At 37.4% G+C, this 27146-nt stretch overlaps 1 protein-coding gene across 1 annotated transcript; it reads left to right on the top strand.

The window, feature by feature from the left end:
- Positions 1-855: 855 nt before the first annotated feature.
- snx27a (sorting nexin 27a) lies at positions 856-25731 on the top strand. Its single transcript, XM_067424991.1, has 13 exons — positions 856-1345; positions 10045-10276; positions 10359-10551; positions 12310-12374; positions 12459-12563; positions 15575-15653; positions 16932-17095; positions 18604-18693; positions 19477-19626; positions 21186-21314; positions 21424-21483; positions 21569-21617; positions 22896-25731. The coding sequence occupies exons 1-13, from the start codon at positions 1026-1028 to the stop codon at positions 22961-22963; spliced, it is 1704 nt and encodes a 567-aa protein (XP_067281092.1). The 5' UTR covers positions 856-1025; the 3' UTR covers positions 22964-25731.
- The last annotated feature ends 1415 nt before the right edge of the window (positions 25732-27146 follow it).

The raw sequence follows: 27146 nt of genomic DNA, 5'->3' as shown, positions 1-27146 counted from the left end.
TTTGCACTGCTAAAAACACAAATGACCAAACATTTTATTCTCCAAATAGTTATGGTTTGTATGTTTTCTTTAATACCACGAGAGGGCAGAAAAGACCTGCACAAGCTCCTTCCTACATCCGTTGGCATACACTTTTAGACATGCATAAAATAAAATGAATAAAATAAAATGTGCTATAGGCTACTATTCAAATCGTGGTAACAAACCAACTAGGTGATGCTCTAACGAACAACAGTGAATGATTTTCATAGTTTGGATATATTGTTTTAATCAAATTTATTTTTTGTCAAAATGTATGTAATTTATTTGTTGCACTCATTGTATCACACATACAGTCATCTAAATGTCAAAACACAACACTTATTCGATGAATGACATGGGCATAGCATAAGGAGACTACCAGCTGTTTAAATTTAGTCCAGAGAAAAAATTCTGATTTGGCCTGCTACCCTAATATTGTAGCTATGTTGTTACAGCCTACAGAAAAAAATAAACAGTATTCCGTAAAATGTTAAATAATAATTATTATAATAAACAATGTAGCTACAAAATAGGCATGTTTAGGCCAACAGCGTGACTTGTCCCAACATGAAATCAAATAAAAGATACAATCTGAAAAAAGATCTGAATCTGAACGTTTACTTGTAGGCCTGTAGGCCTGTCAGTGGTTTTATTAAGTTCAAATATTTACACAACAGTAACAAAAAATTGCCTATCATTACATTTTATTTTGGCAACATGCCGGGTAACATTCTGGGAGCCTATATCATCATTTCTCTTTTTTTGCTATGGTAAAAACATTGCAGCATTTCAGTTGTGCCTTGTAAACCTACTGTTAAAGGATATCCTCTTAAATAATTCTCCACAACAAACTGACAACCTCCACAGAAGCCTTCTGGCCTCCTCTAAAGACACTGGTCTCTGAAAGTGAAAGAAGTCTTGTGATGGTTGGGCGGGTCACGCGTATTTCTGGCTTGTTGTTTTGAAGGCCTCCGGGAGGAGAGGGGGTGAATAACGCGTTAAAGATGGCGGAAAGCGAAGGAGATGAGACTGCACGGCCCGCTCCTCCGTCACTGCTGCCCACAGCGCCCCGCGATAACGGATCGGGGATGGTGGGTTCTGGTAGCCAGACCCCGACCTTGGTGACTTCGGGTCCGCGGGTGGTTCGGATCGTAAAGTCAGAATCGGGATACGGATTCAACGTCCGCGGACAAGTGAGTGAAGGCGGCCAACTGCGGAGCATTAACGGGGAGCTGTACGCTCCTCTCCAGCATGTAAGCGCCGTGCTACCCGGGGGTGCGGCGGACCGGGCCGGTATCGTGAAAGGAGACAGAATACTTGAGGTGTAAGTCCTTTATTTTCCACTTAATTTCATATATTTGCTTTGCTGTCAGTCAGTTTGACACACGGTCACTGGTGGCTTGGCGTTATTTTTACATTAGCACAAGGTTCCGTGGTGGACTTGTTTAAGCTTCGTGGCCGTGCATGCCAACACATCCCTGCTAATGCAATAAACAGATCTTTATTATGTAAGGCTTGAGCAGATAACACGTACTGGAAGTTCTCAAAAGCAGAACGTTTGTTGTGCAACAGGGTCATCGGTTTGGTGTACTGAATAATTCGTGTGTGTGTTATAGCCAGCTTGTGCTTATGTCATATAAATCCAGAAGAGTCGCTCACTCAGTGACTTGTTGATGCATGACAGTTGCATGATCATGCTGTCATATTGATCTCTTATCGTAGATACAGCTGATTGATGCAGCGCTTGACATGTTAGCATCATAAATAGTGCTTGATCCTGGCCTAGAATGTCCATATGATTGACCATTTTCAACCGATATACTTTTTTTAAAAATGGCCAATACCGATATTTATATAGTTCAATGGAGCCAATCCACATAACATAGCAAAGATTGCATATTTACAAATGTTAAAAAGCACATATTTAACACAAATATTCGTCCATTTTGATATATCCACTTTGCTACTTAACAGAGCAAACCTTTATAATAAACACCTTCTGATATTTTTAGTGAACATATTAAGAAAAGTTGTTTAATTTCAAGATCCTTCAAACTCTTCGGTCGGTGTGAAAAAGAAATGCTCACCAAAGCTGCATTTATTTTGATCGAAAATAGAGTAAAAATGATTTAAATGTTCTAATCAGTATTATATTGTTCGCTGTCTCTATTGGCAGTGACCATTTCAAACAATGACTAAACTTTCTCCGGAGAATATTTGAAAATGTGCACTACTGACAAAAAAGGTTGTCAGTACATTTTGACATTATGCAGAAATATGATCTTATTTATTAGCCAATTATGCTAATACTATTCATTTCATTGGCATTTTACGGTATAATAGTATTTGGATCTACTGGTATAGTTTACAGAGTTTACTGCCATGAGCAACCGTGTTAACATTGAGAACAGTTTTTAGAAAGCGTCTTCCTTCCTCAGTGAATATTTGACAGATCTGCTTTGCATGTTAATTTATAAGCTACATTATGTATGTATAGAGCCACGGCGCCACTGGTCATAGTCATTAGTCATTTGGAGGTGTGACAGATAACATGATCAGCATTATAAAATGAGACGTGTTGGGCTCACCGTTTTATCTTATGGGAAAATCAGAAGTTGAATAAGGAGGCCACAGAATGTGGTGCAGTTCTTCACAATGTCAGATCCAGTTTATAAACTCACATGCTGGTGGTGTGCTGTTGTCTGTTTCACTCAAACTACTTTTCCCAGACGGATATCTCAATGCGCAGTCATCTAAATTGTGTGTATTATTAGATAAACTCAGGGCGTGTGTATGTAAACAAAGAAATCATTTATGGAAGCTACTGTACAGGTGACTATTTTTAAATAAAAATGAGGCTTAACTCTTTTTAGCGCTCATTGTTCTCTAACTTTACGTTTACTCAGAAGGACCAAGATCTGATTCATTGAAGTGTTTAATTTTGCTAATTTTATCCTGTGTTGTCATTCATTGAAAATGTCATGAAAACATTGACCTCTTCCTGAAAGGAAGGTAATGCAAAAGGCCATGAAGGTTGTTACTTACTTAGCCTTGGCCAAGTTTACTTCAACAAGTTCAGTTGTATACCTAACATCAACGTGAACTTTACATTTTGCCTCTAATTTACTGGAAATTCTTGGGGAACATCTTTAGGAACATGTTAAATATTTTGGTTATTACATATTTTAAGGAAAGTTGTTGGGCTAATGCTACTGAATAGTCTTTTCAAACAAATCAGCTTTGAAAATACAGATCTTTTTAGATGATGGTTGGTTATTAGAGTTGTCAAACGTACTGGACTACGGGTAACATTCTTTACTAAGAAAAATAAAGTTGATGGTACCAGGCAGTATTTCTGCAGTACTGGTTGTATGGACGAGTACGGGTATATTCGGATAAGAAGCTTGTTTGAGTGCTGTCTGAGCATTCACCAAGTAGAACATATATTCCTGGATCAACATTGTTGTTGATCCTGGAACAACTTTTCAATCAACCAGATTTGAGGAATAGTTTTTTAGTTGATGCCAAGTTTAGGCTTAAAGGATTAGGGGCTTCTACACCATTCTTATTTATCTATCATTTTCCTTTGATTTGGGGGATTAATAATGGGTAGGGTTAAGACTATGTTTTTGGACAGGAATGTTGTTCCAGGAACTTGTCTTGGCAAAATCAGCAACCCTGAGTATCAAAGGTTTTTGTTTACAGCGTGTTTCTACAAGCGATGAGCATTGTAGCCGATTGCTTTGTTTCCATCACCCTGTTTTTATGGGCAGTTTGATGTATTGCATCAGAAACGAATGATGGACATTCCAAATTTGGCAGAATATCCCTTAATTCGAAAAAAAAAAATTACGCTCACTTAAGGTTTTTGACAAAAGAGAGTTAATGCAAATAATGGGCCGTGGAAACGCATTTCCCTTGATGGGGACATTCTAAAATGCCTAAGAAAGTGACCAAACTCAGTAAACACAATACTAATAACAAAAAATATACTATGTATATGTGAGTACAGACTTTTTTGCAAATCCGTAAACCAGCCTGTGTTTTATTAATAATGTATAACGTTTAATTAAACACATTGTGTTAAAATTCTGGACTCATCATGCTTTTTTTATACATAGTATGCATGCACTTAGTTCGGTGTTTACCAAGTCTGGTCTTTTAATACCACTTTCTTAAAGGGATACTTCACTGCTTTTTCATATTAAACTATGTTATTCCCTTAACTAAAACGAGTTGATACATACCTCTCTCATCTGAGTGTGTGCACTTAATCGCTCTGACGCGCGGTGATGATCTGATAGCATTTACCTTAGCCCACTAAGCCCAGTTCATTCACTATGGTACCAAACAGAGATCAAGTTAGAAACGACCAAACACCTCCACGTTTTCCCTATTTAAATACAGTTACACGAATAGTTGAACGATCAAGTATGATGACATAAAATAAAATGTGGCGCTTTTCTAGCCGGATTAAAAAGGAGAACTATAATGTGTGGCGGAATAGCACTCCTGAGAGTACTTCGACTCGGCGCAGTAAAAAGTCCCGGCTGAAAAATCCTCCCTCACATCTCCCTCGGAGAGATCGTCACCGCACGTCAGAGCGATTAAGTGCACGCACTGATACGAGAGAGGTATGTATCAACTCGTTTTAGTTAAGGGAATAACATAGTTTAATATGAAAAAGCGGTGAAGTATCCCTTTAAGCCACGTTACATTATGATTAAGTTGAGGGAGTTTTATTTACTGGTGATTAGGTTACCAATACTACTGTCATCCACTCAAATAACTTTATGGAAACGCACCTAATTAGCATGTTTCTTTTTTCTTTTTTGCGAACTTTGAAAAGATTAATTTCACGTTTGGATGGAAACCCAGCTAATCACAAACATAGCTATTGAGTACATTAACATAGTGGCCTATCCGTCAGTAAGTAATTCACAGTCCACTTAACACCGCTGAAAATGCAAGAGGTTTTGTTTTAACGTAAGCCACATGCTCGGGAATCCTTTCATTATAGCCAAAGACAACATTATAGCTATAAGTCTTCTGTGCTACATGCATAATGCCATCTATAAAAACAACCCTATATTTTTTGTGGATAAATTGGTTTACAGTGGGTATTGCCACCAACATATTACTCGGCAGGTCAGCTCTGGTGATTTAGTTGTTCCTTTTGCACAGTCAAATTATATGAGAAGAACTGTACTATTTAGATCCTCAGTAGCTTGGAATCAACTGTCAATGTGTATAAGACAAATAAGCAACAGATCTTATTTTAAAAAGATGGTAAAAAAAAAGTATGATTTGTAATGAAAAACTAAGTGTAATGACTCAAATTGAAGTGTATTTAGTCTTTTGATAACATATTGTAAAAAGTGTAATGTTGTTGTGTATAATGTTTTGATATTGTAAAATGGACCCCAGGAAGATTAGCGGCCACTTGTGGAAGCTAATCGGGTTCCAAATAAATAAACAACAAAGTGGAAACACGATGTAAATAAAAGATTCATCGTACAGTTTCTGGATTGACAACTGTATTTAAATGGGCGATTGAATTGTAAACATTGTAATTGTAAACAATATAAATTGTAAACACAATTTATATTGTAAATTGTGATGATTGACAGTGATAACCAACAGGAGAGACAAAACAGGACTCAATATTTTGAAGTACTTAAAGGGTTAGTTCACCCAAAAATGAAAATGATGTCATTAATGACTCACCCTAATGTCATTCCACACCCGTAAGACTTCATCTTCAGAACACAGTTTAAGATATTTTATATTTAGTTCGAGAGCTTTCTGTCCCTCCATTGAAAATGTATGTACGGTTTATGTCCTTGTCTAGAAAGGTAATAAAAAGATCATCAAAGTAGTCCATATGTGACATCAGTTAGTTAGTTAGAATTACTTGAAGCATAAAAAATACATTTTGGTCCAAAAATAACAAAAACTACGACTTTATTCAGCATTGTCTTGTCTTCCGGGTCTGTTGTCAATCCGCATTCACGACTCCGCAGTGTCATAGACATGTTTGCTGATGTGTTATCTGGTTCGCCTGTGTATTCGGGTTTAAACAAATATGGCTGAGCAAAAAATGCAAGTCTTCATTTGTGTCGAAGACATGTTAGAGACATGTTTGCGAAGGTTGTTTTGTTTTAAGTGTGCGTCTCTCTCAGACTATAAACGAAGCTCGGGTGGACCAGATAACACTAGTGATCGACCGATATTGATTTTTTATTACCGATACCGATTATTTGGGTGTTTATGTGCCGATAACCCAATATATAGAACCGATATTTATTTATTTATTGTGTTATTTCTGTTTTTTTACAATTACAGCTACAGCACTTAACTGCGCTTTTTAAACACTGTAATTTTTGCGGTTTCACTCCCTTACATACAGAACAAAAGACATTTACATCAATAAATAGTCTGAAAAAATTAGCTTTTTTTTAAACACAGCGCAGTCCTTTTAACATTAATGCTGTTTCAACTTTTTATTTATAAATGCAGCCATATTAACAACAGGCAAAATATATATATAAAGTCTAATATTTTCAAATGGAGAACATAAATGAGAGTTGAGTCTATCAAATCCCCATAACAAAATATAAGCATTCATTTTTTTTAAACTACAGTTTTAAAAGGTTTATGTGTTTAATAGACTAAAGATTGAATATTCTCTGGAATTGTAATGGCTATGATGTGTTCGCGGGTTTGTTTCTTTTTCTTATCTCATCTAGTACGGTATCAAAATGAATGTTTGTGTATGTCTATGAAATGCTGACGACAGCGCTGTTTTCATCTCTGCGTTTAACTTACACATCTCGCGGAGATAGGCCTAATAATACATTTTCACGGAGCTGTAATTAATTAGATATTTATTATATAAATGTTATATAGCAGACGTTAATATAATTAGGAGTTTTAAACGAGTCGGTCTTACATACGATGACTATCCTATACTGGAGCAGCAACTCCGTGAGAGAATGCGACAGAGCATAAACAACACCGAGAGAGAAATAAGTTTAGCGCTTTCCAACATGCTCTCATTCATGGTGGCCTAATAATTCATTTTCACGGAGCTGTAATTAATAAGATGTTTATTATATAAATGTCATATAGCAGACGTTAATATAATTTAAGGAGTTTTAAACGAGTCGGTCTTGTTTAGCCTACATAGCCTACGGTAACGTTAGCATATATGCTGGAGCAACAACTCGGTGAGTGAACGGCTGAATGCAACTGAGCATAAACACACAGAAAGAAAGAAATGTGGTGCTTTTACTTCCAACATGCTCTCATTCATGGCTGTTTTGTTTCATTCATGTGAAGTTACATCTTTATTGTGACATAACGGATTACCTGACGACTCTGTCAGTGAGTCGTCTCTACAGTGCCAAGTTTAAACTATATAATATCATCTCATAACATCTTATTTGTGCATATCTCAATTGTGCATTAATGTTATGTCAAACAAAGTTTATTAATTAAGGGATGCAGGTTATTTTACCTTTAAACACCGTTGTTGACTCATCTCCCCTCAGACAGTCCGTTAATGGCGCTTTATCGGGATATCCGATATTACAAAACCGATACCCGATTATGAAAAAATGCTTAAATATCGGGAAAAATATCGGGAATCTGATATATCGGTCGATCACTAGATAACACGTCAGCAGCGTCACTGCGGAGTCGCAAACACGGATTGAAAACAGGCCTGGAAGAGAAGACAATGCTGAATAAAGTCGTAGTTTTTGTTATTTTTGGACCAAAATGTATTTTCGATGCTTCAAAAAATTCAAACTAACCAACTGATGTCACATGGACTACTTTGATGATGTTTTTATTACCTTTCTGGACATGGACATATACCGTACATTTTCAATGGAGGGACAGAAAGCTCGCAGACTAAATATAAAATATCTTAAACTGTGTTCTGAAGATGAATGGAGGTCTTACGGGTGTGGAACGGCATGAGGGTGAGTCATTAATGACATCATTTTTTTATTTTTGGGTGAACTATGCTCTGGAAAATTGTTACTAAGAACGCAATTTTACTTGTATTAATACCGACTCAAATTTTGGTACTGTGACAACCCTAGTTGTGTTAATCAGGTTTCACAGACAAGTCTTAAGCTTATTCCCAGACTATAATGCATGTTTGAGCTGTCAGCACCCTTGATTTGTCTCAAGATGCACACCAGTAATGTTTTTTCTAAGGCATGTTTATGAAAGCTGCTTTGACATGACCTTTTTTTCATTTTGGAAATAATCCTAGTTCGTAAAAGGTTTCATTTGCCAAAGGCTGGTTTCCTGAGGAACTCCTTTGAGGAAGGAGGAGTAGGTTCACAAACCAAGGCTGAGTTTGTTTATGAGCTGTTTTCCATTTACAGTCTTTGGTAAACACCATCCCTGTCTTCAGTCCAATGTAATAAACATCAATGTGTTAAAGAAGGAAAAGAAAATCAATGGTATCTTTAGAATTTTAACAGTACTTCCAGTCTGAAATGAGGAAGTATCAGATAATCATTGCAGTTATTAGCTGGTCATGTGAATGTCATGTTACACAACAGTTTGTTCCTGTTCCAAACTCATTGTTCAGCATGTTCAAGTTTTTGAGCACGTGATTTTTAGATTGAATTGGTCTGAATGATACATTACATTGGCATAGATTTGGTCATGGACATTTGGGACATTCTAAGTTAAGAAACCCCATAATAATCCTTATCACTATGTCTGGTGATAGTTATGATAGAGAATACAAGTATCATATTTTTCTATTTTCTATTTTTAGCGAACATATTCACTTCCATTACTTCCATTTGTTTATGCCGTGGATTAGATTAAGATCTGTTTGAATGTTTTCCCCCCATTGAGGATCTAAATGAATTATATCAGAAGAGCCTTGCATTTTGAATTTCCCTCACTCTTTTGATATAATCAAATCACTAATGGATTTCACTCTGTGGTAGTGTAGAAAGCTGGTCTCTCGGCTTTGTCTCATTTTTGTATGCCATCATGATGAAATATACCTCCACATTACTGTCTTCCTCCATCTGTCACCTGGTTTATGAATTAGTGATGGGAGTAATAAGTGGCGGGCAGGTGGCAAATGCTATCTGTGTCATTGTTGGTAGGATCATGTGCATATGCAAACAACAATTCATAACTAAATGAAGAGATCCCAGTGACCCTTGACCTTTATTAGCTGAAAAACCCTGTAAACCAGCTGCTAAAATGTCCTAACCAGAGACTTTTTGAAAAAGACAAGCAGTTCCCTACATAAAATAGACTACTCCGGGTTACATTTCTGTAAATTGCAAAATGGCTTATTATTCCAGTTTAAAGAGAGTAACCTTTGCTTTAATGGTGAAGAGGTTTTTTTTATTATGGAGAATCTCAATGCTTAATGCCGATCTTCAATTAAAACTGTATGTTAAAGGCCTTATTTGCATGCAAATCACAGTTAAATGTTTAAAATAAAGTCAGTTTTTGCTCTGTGGTCAAATTTCTCTCAATGCCTAAATGCCTATAAGCTTTTGAATATCTGAAGAGATACAGTGCCATTCAAAAAGTGTGGAGTTTGTAAGATTTTAAATGTTATATTCTTATTCGGCAAAGATGCATTTGATTTATCAGAAGTGGCAGTAAAGACATTAATAAAGATTCAAAAATCTGTTTCAAATAAATGCTGTTCTCTTTTGAACTTTCTATTCATCAATGTATCCTGAAATAAAAAATAAGCAGCTCAATTGTGTTCAACTTTGATTATAATAAAAAATGTTGAGCAGCATATTAGAATGATTCCTGAATGATCATGTGACACTGAAGATTGGAGTAATTGCCATATCAGAAATAAAAAAAGAAATAAAAAGAACATTTTTGGTCCAATATGCAGCCTGGATGAGTATGAGAGACTTCTTTCAAAAGCAGAAACAAAGATTGACCGGCCCCAAATCCATCTTAATATTTCCCCCGTGTAACATGACCCACTTTTTTCCTTTTTTTCCGCAGTAACAGGGTGAGCGTCGAGGGGGCGACGCACAAGCAGGTAGTGGATCTGATCAGGGCCGGAGAGAGGGAGCTGGTGTTGACCGTGCTCTCTGTCCCGGCACAGGAAGCGGACGGACTTGACGTCGGTGAAGAAAGTGCAGTGCAGCCCAATTACGACTACAGCGACAAGCAGGCCGTCCCCATTTCAGTCCCCACATACAAACATGTGGAACAGCACTCAGAGAAGTTTGTGGTGAGTTGCACAATAATAAAAAGCTTTTAACTTTTTGCCTGTGGTTTAGTGCTAATAATCTTGGTTTTTCCTCCTGTTTTAGGTGTATAACGTGTACATGTCGGGCAGACAGATGTGCTCGAAGCGTTACCGGGAGTTCTCAATACTTCATCAGAACCTGAAGAGAGAATTCTCCAACTACACCTTCCCAAAGCTGCCAGGGAAGTGGCCCTTCTCTTTGTCTGAACAACAGCTGGACGCTCGCAGGAGGGGATTGGAGGAATACCTGGAGAGAGGTGAGAGAGAGGAGGACATTAAGGCCTGGTTTCACAGACAGGGCTTAGATTAAGCTAGGATTAGGCCTTAGGTCAGTTAGGATAACCACCAAACTGTCTTAAATCTCCAAAGGTAAGATGTTTCATTCATTTATTGGGTTGTTTCAAAGATTAAACATTACAACATAACACTAGCTACATGTAACAGGGCTGCATATACATTTTTTCCTGCTGGTGCGACTACATTTTGTTAGAGTTTGCACTGCAGCCACTACGGTGCTCAACTGATGAGAGCTGCCATTTCTGTTACATTTGAGAAACATCAAATGGTTCATTTGAGCTGCACGGAGCGTTTATCAGCTCAGATCAATAATACACAGTGCAGCGTGAGCTCATACATGGGCCGATCTCTCATGTGACACTGTTACACAGTGCTGAGATTGAGAGATCCAATGAGAAAGCATTTGAATTTGCCACAGGATTAATAGCATCGCTACTGCGAGATCTAGTGGGACCAGTGTGTAAATAGTGTTATAAACCAGAGATATCAGATAGAACAGCGCTTACGTGGAATACAGGAGACACATTGAGCCATGAACGAAGGACCTGGGTTCGAGTCCCGCTTGGAGTGGGCGGTTCGAACAGGAGGGGTTACATTGGTGCCGTGACCCGGATGGGAATGAGGTTTAAGGGGGTGAGTGTAACAGAGGCCAGCTAGTAGTCACTTTGCAAGTAAACCTCACTCTGACCTCAAGCGACGCTCTAGCGACTGATGCTAGAGGTGGTAGCCTTTAGCCTCCTTGTTAGAACATCTGACTCTCATGCTGCGGGACCCGGGTTCGAGTCCCGCTTGGAGTGGGCGGTTTACATACAGGAGGGGTTACACATAGTTCAAATGACTGTGCACAACTGGATAATCAGACCACAAGAAGCGTTATTAACAGGGCATAGTTCAAATGACTCCATATGCAATTGGATAGTCCTTCAAACAATCAGACCAACGATCCATCACTTCTCTATCCGTCATCGTGTTAAACCCACCAATAGCACGCCAGGTGGATAAGCCGTGATTGTGATTGGTCCCCAAAAATGTGTAATGGAAGCAGGATAAAAAAAATTACAAAAAAAATTATTTAAATTGTGACTGAATTACACATTCAGTTTTTGCACATTACTGTTGTTAATAAAAGTTAATCTTATCTGCATATACATTTAAGCTCAGTGTTTCACTGTTAAATTTCTAATAAACAAACGTGTAATATTATTAGTAAGTGCACTTATAAAACAATGAAAAACCATAGGAATTTTATGATTAAATTAACTTTGATACATTTTCCTTTAGCGCCACCATCTGTAGAACTTAGTGCTTTCAAATGGAACCCTGATATGATGCTATTACTAATACAAGTGGCACAGATCAATCAGTAAAATAGTGATTTCTAGAGTGAACGTGTAGGGTATACATGAGAGGCAGCACACAGATACAGGACGCTTTCCTTCAAGAGAGAGTTCAAAAAGACAGGGCGCAAATGAATGGGAATATTCGCTGTATCTTCTTGAGACAGGCTCTTTTAACATGACTTATTACAGATGATTTATGTTTGTTTAAGGATGTTTTATATTGTCATCTTTGCAACCACTATGAAAGCCACTATTGGTTTCACTATGGAAATTGTTTTGTACACTTGTTGACAGTATTTGTCATAGATGCTGCACTTCTGCTAAACCCTATATAAATATATATCCTTCCTGTCGCTCTTGACGTCTTTCTCTTTTTAGTGTGCTCAGTGCGGATCATAGGTGAGAGTGACATTATGCAAGAGTTCTTGTCTGAATCAAATGAGGTACGTATGTTTGCAAAAACTCTATAGATCTGTGTGGAAGTGGTTTGGCTCAACGACACTGTTTAACACCGTTTCATGCTATAGAACCACAACGGCATAACGGATGTCGAGCTACGGATAGCGCTGCCTGATAAAACCACAGCTTCGGTTCGAGTCCGAAAGAATAGCACCACTGACCAGGTTTACCAGGTAAAATGTCATATGTTTATGCAAAACAGTCTGACTATTTAAAGGGGTCATGACATATTAAAAGGGGTCCTCTTGATCTATTGACATCTATGAGGTTTTGTAGCAGTAAAACATCCTGCAAGTATAATAGCTTTAAACGCCATCCTCATTATAAACTAAGCATTTATTTAATCAACCTCTAAAAGCTTTTTAGGATATTGTGGGATCTGTGACATCACGGGTAAAAACATTTGTACATGACTGCCTCCAGACCAAGACATCGACGAATGATTATACATCAGCGCACTATAGGCCCCGCCCATAGTTGTTCACTTTCTTAATGGCTGACACCTCTCAACACCGGATGCAAGCGACACACCAAAGGCGAATAGATTATAATCTGTCGACAACAGGATAAACGCCATCTGTGCAAGAATAAATGACAGCATAAGCCTATAATAAATGGAGGCCAATTTGTTTTTTTATATCAGTTTTATTTTGATAAACATGGCAAATATCAAAATATGGTTACATGAAAATAACTTTTGCTGTCATAAAAAATACAGATTCTTGAGCATTAGTGGAACTGAAGGCGTCAGAATAAACGCAAACACACATCATCGTTGTCATCTGTGAATCCGGCCAATCGTGGAACAGCTGTGTCGTCATCAGCCACCACTCTTGAGAAGCTGCGCCAGCTGAGTGAGCCGTCTGCTCTTGAATTACTCTTGTGGTAGTTTGATGCCATACGTCACATTAACGTGGCGTTAGCCAATCATAAGTGGCCGTTTACTGACAAGCCTTAAAGGGGGGGGTGAAACACTCAGTTTCAGTCAATCTCATGTCAATCTTGAGTACCTATAGAGTAGTATTGAATCCTTCATATCTCCGAAAAGTCTTTAGTTTTATTATATTTATAAAAGAAATATGGGCTTAACCGAGTCTTTTCAGAAAAAAACGAGTGCCTGGAGGCGTATCGTGTGGGCGGAGCTAAAGAATGACGAGCGCGCAAAGCGGTGACGTCCTCAAGCGTGGAGAAACCCATGCTATCGATCTCAGCTAATAGATATATGATCCAGAATCATTCGGAGGCTGAAATAAATTGAACAGGAGAAACAGCAACAGCAGGACGTCCGTGTCTGTGGTATTTACTGTATTTAGTGGCCTGTCAACATTTGTGTGTGTTTACTCGCAGTTTATGAGGACATGATTCGGTTTATGGAATATTGTATGCGACTAAACTTTAGCAGTAGCAAGCAAAACGTCAGACTAGTGTAACGTTATACATAGAACAACAATGGAGTCCGTTAGCGCATTTGAATGACGAAGCACGCGATCGTGTCGTTTACTGATGTTTACTCACGCAACGAGCCAACAGCATAGACATTTGAAGCAGTTTTACTCACTGGCTGCTTCCAAAGCAGGACCGAACCTTTATCGCTGGAACGGCTCCGTCAAAAACACACTTCTTTGGTATGATTTGGTGAAGTCCTGACAGCAGTGAACGGTGGAGATCCACTTTGCGACGCGAGTGAAGTGATGTTGTGACGCTTCCCGTCATTTCTGCGTTCAAATTGGTTCAAATGCAGCGCTGCCTTCCCGGAATGCTGTGCTGAAGCGTTGAAGTCGCTTAATGTCACCCATAGGAATAAAGTAGAGCGCGGCGCAGACTATAACCACATAAGTGTTCACGGACGAGTGGATCTGCACCTGAGAGACTGTTTATGGGCGTGCATTTCCTCTCTCGCTCTAGTCACGCGCGCGTGCACCCTACCGGGAGAAGAGCCCGTACGGCCCATACAAGGACCTTCCACTCTATTAACGTCAAGCCGAGCCATACTCGAAAAAAACTCTCCGAAACTTGTGAGAAACCGGAAGGAGTATTTTTGACACAGAAATACTCCATCAAACGTCCAACATTAGTTTTTGAAACTTTGTCTATGTTTAGTATGGGAATCCAAGTCTTTAACAGTGTAAAAAGCTCAGTATGCATGAAACAGCATTTCACCCCCCCCCCTTTAATAGAGCCGCACCTTAAAAACAGATCATTTCAGACACAGGGTCAGATCACGTATTAATGTTGAATATTTAGAGAATAGTAACGTTAGTTGCCAATAGTAACTTTCATAGTTAACACAGTCGGCTATTAGAGATTGGCTGTTAGATTCAATATTGTGCGTTTGGTATTAAAATGACTGCAGCCTATAGCCTATCTCCTGCCGTCTGTCATGAAAGTTGTGAAATTTCACTGGTATCTACAGTTTTGGTAGCTTATTTATTAGAATAAAATGTTGCATCAGCCAAAACAATGAAAAGCAATAAGTTTTACACAATATTCACAGTCTTTATTTCCCCTAAAGTAGCCTTGACCACCCCCGGCCCCCCATGTAAAAAAGTCTAGCTTTGCCACTGCTCCTATGGACCTAAAACATATATATTAATAATAACAAATTGCAGACCGAATGGGTTCTATATATTACGAACTCCATGAAATCAGCCCCAATGTTGGAAGAAGTTTCTATCAATTCTCAAATCAGTTTGAGACCAGATTGGTTATACCTGTTGCAGAATGGGCCGTTCCAGAATAACACAAGTTTCATTCACCAAGAAGATCCACCAACATGTTGTCTGTCAAAACTCTTATCATTGAAGCATGTTTTATTAGATTATGCTGGTGAGAAACTTTTTTTACCCTGTTAACTATTTTGTTAAACCAAAAATATTTTTGGAGTTTTTAGCAAAAATCTATTTTACAAACCTGATATAGTTGTACCATACATTTTTCTTGCCATGAAAATAGCAACATAACCTGGCATGACATTAAATAATCAGACCGGTTCAGAATGAGAGCTAACTGAGAGATTTTTTTCTGCATAAATATTTTATTCATTTTTTGCACACAAAAAAACTGTATTAACATTATTAATATTAAATTAATATTTTTTAAATCCATGACCCCTTTAAATATCAACTATGTGACCTCAACAGAAGCTCATCCTGTTCATAAACAAGTATAATCTTCCCTTTTGCAGGCTCTTGTCGTGAAGGTTGGGATGGACAGCATCATGGCCAGTTACTTTGCTCTCTTTGAAGTTATTAACCACTCATTTGGTGAGCAAATACATTTTCCTTTAAGTGTCTGTGTTTTGAGCTAGTTTCTAACACGAAGGGAAGGAAGCATTTCTATATTCACACAGGAAAGCAGATGACCTTGTTATGAAGTCAAAAGTAATTGCACTTTGTGATGATAAACTGCCACTTTGTGATCTCTTCTTAATCAGATGAACAATGTTTTGCCCCAGCTGGCAAGCTCCGATAAGGTGCTACTGAGCTCATAAGGACATTAGGCCTTGTTAATGAAACATGAACAGAACGAATTTCTGTTTAAATCATTAGCAAAACCCTTCTTACATACATTTATAGAAGAATGTTTAGTCGAACTTTAGCTTGGGGAACACATACACTATTGCCTCAATTAACTCCTAATTTACTGGTAATTAATAGTTAAGTATAGTTAAGTAATAGTTGTTGTAGTGGTTAAGTTTAGGTATTGTGTAGGATTAAGGGATGTAGAATATGGTCATGCAGAATGAGGTATTAATATGTGCTTTATAAGTACTAATAAACAGCCATAGTACTTTGCTAGTATTATGTAAGCTAATAAACAACTAGTTAAAGGGATAGTTCACCCAAAAATGAAAATGTGAAGTTTATCTGGTTACCCCCAGGGCATAAAAAGGTGTGTTTTGTCTCTTCAGTAGAACACAAATGAAGATTTTTAACTTCAAACCGTTGCTCGTATAACGCATGTCAATGGGGTGTTTTTCTATGAGAGTAAAAAACACATAGACATACAAATCCATATTAAACCCTGCGGCTCGTGACGACAGATTGATGTCTTAAGACACAAAACGATCAGTTTCTGCGAGAAAACCCAACAATATTTATATCACTTTTTACCTTAAATACAACACTATGTCCAACAGCCGCAATTGTGCCATCACTTCCGTTGGATGAGGTCAAATTACACAATATGGCGAAGCTCAATTTTTGTTTACTTGGCTCAAATAGCACACTTGAGAAACTGCTAGCCAGTTTAAATAGAGAAATGCATTTATTTAAAAAGAGAATTTGCATTTCTGCAAACGCAAAGTATTTATTTTTCTTAATGTTGACCCTAAATGTTAAATGGCAGTGTACCTTTAGCAGATATCAAGATTTTCAGTGTATATTACAGTATTTAATTCTGTTCTTCATATAAAGATATCTCGTGATTCAATAAATTACAGTAAATTTACCATGAAACATTAAACTGTTTGCAATATTTATTGAAAATCTCTCTATTGTCCTTTTTTTCTGTGTTGTCACTTGCATCGTTTCTTCCTAAAGTGCGCAAATTGGCTCCTAATGAGTTCCCGCACAAGCTGTATGTTCAGAACTACACGTCAGCTGTCCCCGGGACGTGTCTCACGGTGCGAAAGTGGCTCTTCAGTACACAGGAAGAGGAACTGCTGCGGGACAACCCACTGGCTCTGCACTACTGCTTCCATCAGGTCAGTCCGGGTTATTCTCAATTCTCTTTTTTATTGCAGATTAAGTAATACATGGCGTCTCCAGACCTTATTATGGTCATTATGATGTACCTGTGTACACAAAAGCAATAAATACGAACACTTTACACATGTGAATGCAGACCATAAAAAGCACACATGCACTTTGAACAGCTAGCCAAGGTGTCAGGTTAATGCATCATCTAATACCGCGCATGCTCGTTCGGTTTCACTTTACGTTTTATTCTGCAAGTCGATAATTGAAGTCATAACAAATGCCAGTAGATCGGGAAGATTTTCAAATGAGCAGTTGATTCATAAATCCATAAGGTCATACGAACCCGAAAACAGAAGACAGAGTGCAGCTCTGAAAAGGGGCGGGGCTAACGGTACTTCAGCTTAACCTCATATAATCATTAGCCTGACATCGTCATACTGAATTTTACTCAGGATTTGAGTCTGATACTGCTCCATTGGGATGTGATTATTGGGGCGTGTTTTAACCGAACCAGGAAAGAGCTTAATTGGATAAACCTACAACCAATCAGAACAATGGAGTAAATGGCGTATGTTACGCGAATGGCGATAGTAGTGGGAAGTTCGGATCATTTTACGGACTCGGATCTTTGAATCTAGTTCAGAGTTCTCGTTCAAACTTTAAGAAATTATTCATTAATTACTCAGCTGGGCCTTCAGGCTATGCAGTCTGTTAGTTAACCTCACCTCCGAATCCGAATCAGAGTGGTTCTTTCTTTCGTCACTTCACATTTATTTCATGCCTGTTCCCTGGAAAGATTAGTAACGTTCACCCCTCCTGTCTTCGGGTTGGAGTCATTAATTCCGTCATCATGTCTGATCTGGACCGTGGCAGCCCTATAAGCAATATGTGCAGTCCTGAAAACAGAAATGATTAGTTCACCTCTCGAGTCTTCAGGTTCCAGTCATTCGACTGACTCCCAGTCCCACAGGCTTTGAGTGCAGAAGATCCTGTACGAAAAGAACGAATCGTTCACAAAAGACACAACAGATATTAACTGCTCACATGCTGGAAGAAGTAGAAGAAAATGAGTGTAAACGATCTTTGCCAATGTTGTAAAAAATAATTTAAGAGTATTTGTGTATATATATATATATATATATATATATATATATATATATATATATATGTATATGTATATATATAAAGAGTATTTACTGACACAATTTTTGAGAGTAAAAGGTGAATGCATATACTAACAAGGTCTTTGTTTAGGATTAGAACGAATTCAACCCCAGCACTCTGGTGACGTGGATGATTACGTTGCATTATCTGTCCATCATCGTATAAAGCCCACCCTAATAATTTGATTCGTCCGAACAGTTTCTGTTCTGGCATAGTTAATCCACAACGGATCAGGTCCAGACCAAACTGCCCGACCTCTAATGTTGTGGGCGGGGCTAAATTTGGCTGGTATCCAGGGTATCAGAGCTTCTCTTGTCTTACATTCTGTGTTTTGGTCTCTTTTCTTCAGGCACAGGATGATGTGAAGAAGGGATTCATTAAAGCAGAGGATAAAGCGTACCAGCTGCAGAAACTAGCAGAACAGAGAAAGATGACAACGGTCTCTCATACTTTAACCGTCATAAAATGTGTTTTTAAATACATTTATTTATTTAATAGCTTTTTTGTGCGTTTAAATGCTTTTATCTTTTCAATGAAAACCTATCAACAAGATGACCAGGTCACATTTCACCTAAAAAATAAAAAATTATTTTAATAAAAATAATAAAAACAAGCACGATTTGGGGTATAATTTTTTTTTTTTTTTTTTATTTAGTACTGTAACTTTTTTTTCCTGTTTAGTTTTCAGTCCATTTCTATTACATTACACCTTATTACTTTAAGGCAAAATAATAATTATCATTAAAGTAATGCCAAAATGAAACACAATATGGCACAAAGTGTAAGTTTAGTATTATTTATACACGGTTATATTTTTCTTTATTTTCTATAATCTTTTTTATATTCTTTCATTGTAAGTTTTAGTGTTTTTATTGTTTTTTGTCTTTTTCTATATTATTTTGTTTTTTAAATATTTATTAATAGGGATTACACATTGTAAATTCTTAACATTTTTTATTTCAGTTTTTTTACCGAGGTAACATTTTTATTTCATGTTTTTTGTCTAATATTTATATTTTATATTTATATACGTTTTTTTTTAACAGCATTGGGTACAATACATTGAATTGTATTTATTATTTTTTTCATATTTAGAGGTGAAATGTAACCTGTAACACTACCTTTTTAACACAAATCAAAATCTATTAAAAATATGTGAAGGCATTTTGTTTCAACACAAAATGAACATTTGTTTTCTTTTTCTTCTGTCTTTCTCTCGCAGTATCTGAGTCTTTTGCGCTCATGTGAGGGATATAACGAGGTGACTTTCCCTCACTGTGCATGTGACTCGCGGAGGAAAGGTCATGTGATCACGGCCGTCAGCATGAAGCACTTCAAACTACACGCCTGCACTGAGGATGGCACTCTTGAGGTGTGTAAATGATGCTCAGAATGTACAGGCATCATTTAGGGTGTAGATTTAAGGTGTATATGGTCGTCAGGTCGATTAATGTTTGACGCCGGCTTCACACTGCACGCGTAAGCAGGGCGTAAGCAGCGCGTATTTTTTTCGGCGCCCATGTTAATCAATGAGTGCATTCACACCGGCAGCAGAGGCAGCGCAGCAGCGCGTAGCAGGAGCAGAGCAGAAGCGGCAGTGCCGCGATCGTTTCGGCGCCAGGTCTATTTTTGACGCGCTGCTCACGATGAATTAAAGCCACAGTATATTGTTCTGATCAAAATTAACCTGGTTAACATGAAAAATAACACATTTAACCATGAAATAATTTAGTGAAGTGTTCCGTGTGTTTCTCAGTCACCATATGACATCCGGCGCTGTGGAAGAAAAAAAAGTTCTACACAAAAAACGAAGTCACTGCCATAAGTTTTTGCCTGAACTACAAAACTAATTTTAAATAATGTATGCCAGTTTAGCTTAAATTAAATATGAATTAAATTATGTATATATTATAACTATATGCTGGCATAACAGAAACAATAAACAAAAAGCAAGTGGTGTCACAGGCAGTGTTCTTCAGAGTGCACCTGTCCTGGAAAGACAGCAATGGATGACACTCTCATCGTGGAGGTTTAGAAGCACACAGTTCTCTGTGATCCACACAGTTTGCTTTATAAAGACTTGCAAGTGAAGGAAAAAGCATGGGAGGAAGTTGGTGAGCGTGAGCGGCTCTTGGTGCTGATGGTACGTCATTTTTAAGTGTTTTTGACAGTCTTTCGTTGTCTCACGAACGAACAACTAAATATGGATAGGTAAATAGAATATACACACATTAATATAGCACACAAACAGTATAGACATGTAGATAGACTATGATGTGCGTTATTTTGTCATTTTTTTTAAAAACGTTGTTAGATAATTTGCTCATTTAGTTATTAATTATTCGATAAATCATTAAGAAGCTTCCTCTTAGTTATTACAGTCATTTATGAATTATCTTTAAGAGGTTTATGATGGGTAATGCATGTAAATTTGATGCCTATCCAATATTTCAAGACGAAATAAAAGAGAGTTTCTCTTTTTAGCAATGTGCTTTTCATGGACATATAGTGCGATGGCCTTTCTTCTATCAAAAACTCGCACTAAACGAAATAAAAAAAACATCAGAAACAAGTGAAACGATTTTTTAAAAATAATGATAAATGCTTCATGATAAATCTGAATCTTTGCTTTATTTCCATTTCAAATACATTAAAGAGAAATGCAAACTTATCCATTATAGAGTAGCCTACTCTGTATACAACTGCGCGTGACAACTGCGCGCGACAAACGCTGCCTGTGTGAAAGGAAAAAGTGCGCGCGCTGCTACTGCTTTACACACGCGCTGCTTCAGCGCTGCCTACGCCCTGCTTACGCGTGCAGTGTGAAGCCGGCGTGAGAAGTGTCGTACGCTAACCTGGTGATTGGTGGTTTTATGAGAACGTGTTTGATTTGTTCGACCCATAGTAACACTTTATCTCTGGCTCTTTTAGAATCAGGTAATTGTGTTCGAATGGTCAGAGATGCAAAGGTGGGACACAGATGAGGAGGGTATGGCCTTCTGCTTTGAGTATGCACGGGGAGAAAAGAAGCCTCGATGGGTCAAAATATTCACTCCTTATGTAAGTCACCCAAAAATGATTGCTTCATTACTTACCTGCTGAATTATGTTTGTCAGAACATTTTGAACTGAAATAAGCCCTGTTTGTGCTCTTGCGTTCCCTTCTCCAGTTTAACTACATGCACGAGTGCTTTGAGAGGATTTTCTGTGAGCTGAAATGGAGGAAAGAGGTATTCATAACTTGCACACATTTCTGTTTTAGCTTCTTTACCTTTCTTGTCATTTGTTAATGAGTTTCTCTCTTATGTGTTAAAGGTTGAAGAGGAGGCCTCAGACAAAGGCAATAAGAACTGTAGTAATAATGGTAAGAACCTTTTTCCCTTATTTTATCACGCACAAGTTAATGGGATTTTTCCAAGCGTACTCATGTGATGACCATACTCGCACAGAAACCAGAAATACTGGTTCATACTTGCCACATTTACATTCAAGTATGAGTACAAAGTCACATGTCATGCGTGTGATGCTCATTTCAGCCATCAGTGCATAAAATGAACCCTGAACCTTCTAGGAAGATCAAATAATGGAAATGTATTCCTTTATTATGTAAAACAAAATGCAGGAAACATTGATTCAAATGCACTGTGGGCAAGCATAGATAGGAAATACTCTAGCAAATGTGCTTTTTTATTATTGAACACTGCAACAGTTGTGCTTGTGCAAAGTAATTATTTAAAATAATATAATAAAGAAACAAATCTGTACTGAATTTATAATTATATTAATTAAATCAAATTATTTTGATATTGATTATTAAATATTAATTTATAAGAAATATAATGTATGATATATTAAAATATACTTTAATTTATAAATTTTCACAATCATACATTTAAAAATAAATAAAAATTGTGTGTGTATATATATATATATATATATATATATATATATATATATATATATATATATAATAAATTATGTACCTTTTATGTATATGTTACATATACTTTTATGTATATGTTTTTTTAGTGCTGTCATTGATTAATTGCAATATATATATTTATTTTGTTAAAAATACAGTAATATTGTGAAATACTAATAAAATGCAAAATAACTGTTTTCTATTTGAATATATTTTAAAATGTAATTTATTCCGATGATTGAAAGCTGATTTTTCATCATTATTACTCCAGTCTTTAGTGTCACATGATCCTTCTAATATGCTGATTTGCTGCTCAGGAAACATTTATGATTATTATCAATGTTGAAAACAGTTGTGTAAAACCTTTTTTTAGGATTCTTTGATGAATAGAAAGTTCAAAAGAACAGCATTTATCTGAAATAGAAAGCAAAAGTTAGTGGTCAAGACTGTAAGAATTTATTGATTTATCTTGTTTTCATTTTTCGCTGGTTGATACAAAATTAGTCTTTAACTTTAAACTGAACTTTTAATGAGATCGAGTGAGTAATATTCACTATCATAGCCAAGTTACCCTATTCTAGGCTCTTGAACATGGCCAGTGTGTACTCTAATGGGAATGTTAATCATAAAGAACCTGTGAAGCAGCGGGCATAATTTATAAAATCAGCTTTAACTCCTTTAAATGTTTAGGAAAGCTAATGAAACTCTTCTGTGTTTCAGATTACCTCTCGCCGCTGGAGCAACAGAAGGGATGGCGCCACCTAGGGGGTGAGATTGCAACTTCCTAAAACCCCTCTCTAGACCCCCTGTGGAACAGCATAAATTGCGCTGGATCATCACACTCGAGTAGACCACCATAATGACCATGTTACCACGGCAACACCCCAGCGACACCATACCAACCACGTTTCCACGGAGACAAAAGTGTGCCTTTGAGATGCAGAGCTTTCCATATGGCAACCACAGCAATGCAAAACGCCATCGTCATGGCAAAGCAGACGCTGCAGGGATGTTTCACCCCAGATCAAGGGCACCAATGGTTTTCTGCTGTCATTTCATCTATAGATACTTTGAACTCGCATAAGTACATGTAAAATACCACATAGGACGAGATCTAAAGATCTTCCGCGTATTGGTTTAGGAGACGAGCTCTTGAAGTCTACTGGCTGGATTTTGGAGAGCATTAGTTAAAGTAGAGCTGCATCGGCACTGTTGTCAGGGCAGCGTAGTAACAAATGACCACTTTGTGATTTGGAGTGGCAGCCACTATCACAATTGTATGACAACTATATATATGGGAGGGGAAAGTCATGCCTTAACAAAAAATATATATATATATATACATTTGTGTAGCAAGGTCACCATACAAACAATTAGTGTGGGATCTCTCTAAAATAATATTGTGATGGGATTATTGCTTGATTTTCCCAGTATTGCTAAAATGATCTCATTTTATTTCAATTAAATGAGGAGGAAACAAGTCTGTGGGAGCATGGGAAGTGTGTGTGTGTGTGTGTGTGTGTGTGTGCATGTGTGATTGTGTAATTAAGGACAGGAGTGTATATGGACAGATATTAAAGGGATAGTTCACACAGAAATTTCATTTGTCATCATTTGCTCGCCTTCAAGTTGTTCCAAATGTGTATGAATTTCTGTCTTCTGATGAACACAAAAGACATTTTGAAGAATGTCTGTAACCAAACAGTTGATGCACCCTATTGACTTCCATAGTATGGATGGTGAAAGTCAATGTTTGGTTGCCGACATTCTTCAAAATATCTTTTGTGTCCAGCAGAAGAAATAAATTCATACATGTTTTTCATCTTGAGGGAGTAAATGATCACGGATTTGTCATTTTTGGGTGAACTATCCCTTTAAGGTTAAGTGTAGTATGCGCAAGCGACCTGTAGGGGGCCCCAGCATCAAACACATAAGTAGATGCGCTCAGGAGACAGTTTATTTCTGTTCAGTTTATTTGTTGGCCTCAGAGGGAAATCATGGAGCGAGTCCTCGTCTGTTTGTTTTTGTGTTATTTATTGTTCAAGACTGCAGAGGCTTCCCTCATAGAAAGACAAGAGCACCACGTCTTACCTGCTGACAAGATCTGAAGGAAAAACCTGGGCAGACTGAGAATAATGGGATCTCACAAGTGTCTTATCACGTTCCTCTCTTATGTTTTGGTGAATAAGAACTAAGACAGCAAAAGGCAACTAGTCACAAACTCAAGTACAAATTCCCCACAGTGTGCTAAAATAACAGCCAGATTTTTTTTGTAGTGGTCTACATTTGCTATTTGTCTCTTCTTTCAATGCATAGTAGAGAAAATGGTATAGCCAAAAAGATGTACCATAAAGGACCGTAGTCGCCCCCCTCATCATAGGACAAGGCACAGCTTAACATTTTCTCAACAGACATGCATGTTTAATGCGAGTCAGAAGCTTTGACCATTCCACTCCAGCACAATACTGTGATAAATGAGCTTATCCTTATCCAAATACTTAAGCCACCTTGGCTACGATACCTTGATCAATAAGTGAGTTTGTATATTGTGTGTGCGTGCGTGTGTGTTCTACATCAGATTGCTCTCTGGTTAGAGTAAAGGCTCCTATTACAGCAGCACAGTAGCATCTGTGGTCTAATCGTATTTACAAACATTTAATTTGTCTTCAGTCCTGATTATTTCCGTGTTTGATTAGTTCAGCCAGTTTATCAATGTGAATGAAAAAAAAAAATACGTTAGGCTTGTGTGTTTTACAGTCGTGTAATTTGTCCTTTCGTCAGGAGTGCAGGTGCGACACTTTTCGTGTTGTTTGGAAAATGTCAAAAGTGTTCCACCTCGTAATGTTCACCAGCGCTAAAATATTAATTGTTTGGTCAGTGTTTCTTATTTTGTGTCAATGTGCCGGGGTGGGGGGGAAGAATATGAATGTACCAGAATGTATTTATAACATGGATGATTATTTGTTTGTTTTTTTGTCATTAACTTGAACTGCACCATTTAAGATCATAACGCTTCAGTTTAAAACTTAAAACACTAACCTACTCTTATCCTTCCACTGAGTGTTTTCTTAACTTTTGGCCCACCCTGAAAGTGTTATTAATGTTTTCCAGTGTTTTCCCCAAAATTGGTGTGTTTGGACGATTACTGACCAGTTTAACTGCTATTTGTCTGTGTTCTACGCTTCATCTGTAAAAAATTGACTGCTTCTATGTAGTACTGACAGAGTCTTTGTAGCTTTTCTGACTGAGAACTTTAATTTATTTTTCTGCTAAATCGAGGGGATTGAAACAAGGACTTTGCTGTGATGGGTTTAGGAAGGGGCTTTGTATGAAAAAAGATAATGCATAGGCTACGTGAAGGAGGTAAACAGGCGTGCATTATTTCATGTAGCCTAGATAATGGCATAAATTAACAATATCGGGATACAATAGTTTTATATCTGAAATGTGTGAAGGTTAAACTAACCAGAGTTATAAAAAAAAAAAAGTAAAACCTTTGATTAACATCATGTAGGTTGAAGCATTGTAACATACTATTTTAAATAAAATTACCTATTGGAAAAAAAAAACTATTCATGTGTTTTTATTAGGGCCGGGACTCGATTAAAAAAATTAATCTAATTAATTAGAGGCTTTGTAACTAATTAATCGAAATTAATCGCATTTTAATTGCATATAAATATTTGACCTGGAACAATGAGAAGTAGCCCAATTTTTCACATGGATTTTTAGCATACCATTGAATAATGACTGAATACATAAGCTTAATCAAAAAAATATTGTTTATTTCAGTCCAGCAGACCAGCGCAATGTTTGCCATTAAGTGTAGCAAAAGCATATTTGTGATATTTGAGGCTCGATGTGCTGCGGTGATACGCTAATTCCTTGTTGTATAGCAGGGGTGTCCAATCCTGCTCCTGGAGGGCCACTGTTCTGCTGAGTTTAGTTCTAACCCCAATTAAACACACCTGTACCAGCTCATTAAGGTCTTATTAGGCATACTAGAAACTTTAGCAGTGTATTGAGGCAAGCTGGAGCTAAACTCTGCAGGACGTCAGTGGCCCTCCAGGACCGACTTTGGATACCCCTGTTGTATAGCTTGCACACAACCATGCTCTTGTCGACGCTTCCATCATTTCGTTTTTTTAAAACAAAATTTCACATCCACGAGGCCAAGCAAAGCGGTCTCATCAGCTTCTTCGTTCATGTTCACTATGGTTTGTTGTTGTCATGGTTGTTGTCGTGACTCATGAGCGCTAGTTGGTGTTCCAGTATAATCGGTCCGTCAAAACTCATTCATTGAAAAACGTTCCGTGGGGCAAAAATAAGTGCGATTAAATGTTTTTTTTTTTTGCGTAATTAATTAACGCGTTAAAGTCCCGTAGTTAATTAATCTTAATTAACGCGTTAAAGTCCCGGCCCTAGTTTTTATTTATTGCTTGGTTTCTCTAGTCTAGGCTATGGTTTCTCTTGAATGTGCTACCTTTTTTTATTTATTTTTTGCAACTAGCCTTTTGTTTTTGCAACATAACTGAAATCATCTGTAACTAACAAACAAACGTGAATGTCTCAGATGACAAGCCTGTAAGTAGCAAAAAAAATATAGGGCTTTTAAAAGCGCTACGGCAGAACAGCGGCTCACCATTGGCCGATGCTGTTCACGTGAGCCGCTGTTCTGCCTTAGCGTTTTGAACTTGAAAGTGAACGGTTAGGATTTTGGCACAGAAAGAAATTGTTTAATACATTAGCTATTTTTGTTTGTTTTTTGCGCACAAAAATGATTCTTGCCGCTTCATAACATTAAGGTTGAATCACTGGAGTCACATGGACTCTTTAGCGATGTCTTTACTATCTTTTTGGCCCTTGAAAGTGGTAATTCATTGCTTTCAGAAAGCTCGGATTTCATCAGAAATATCTTTGAAGATGAACAAAGTTCTTACGTGTTTAGAACGACATGAGGTGAGTAGAACA

This window comes from Pseudorasbora parva, chromosome 19 (assembly GCF_024679245.1).
Source record: "Pseudorasbora parva isolate DD20220531a chromosome 19, ASM2467924v1, whole genome shotgun sequence".
Lineage (NCBI taxonomy): Eukaryota > Metazoa > Chordata > Actinopteri > Cypriniformes > Gobionidae > Pseudorasbora > Pseudorasbora parva.
The sequence above is the reverse complement of the archived record's forward strand: the minus strand, read 5'-3'. Positions and strand labels throughout refer to the sequence as shown.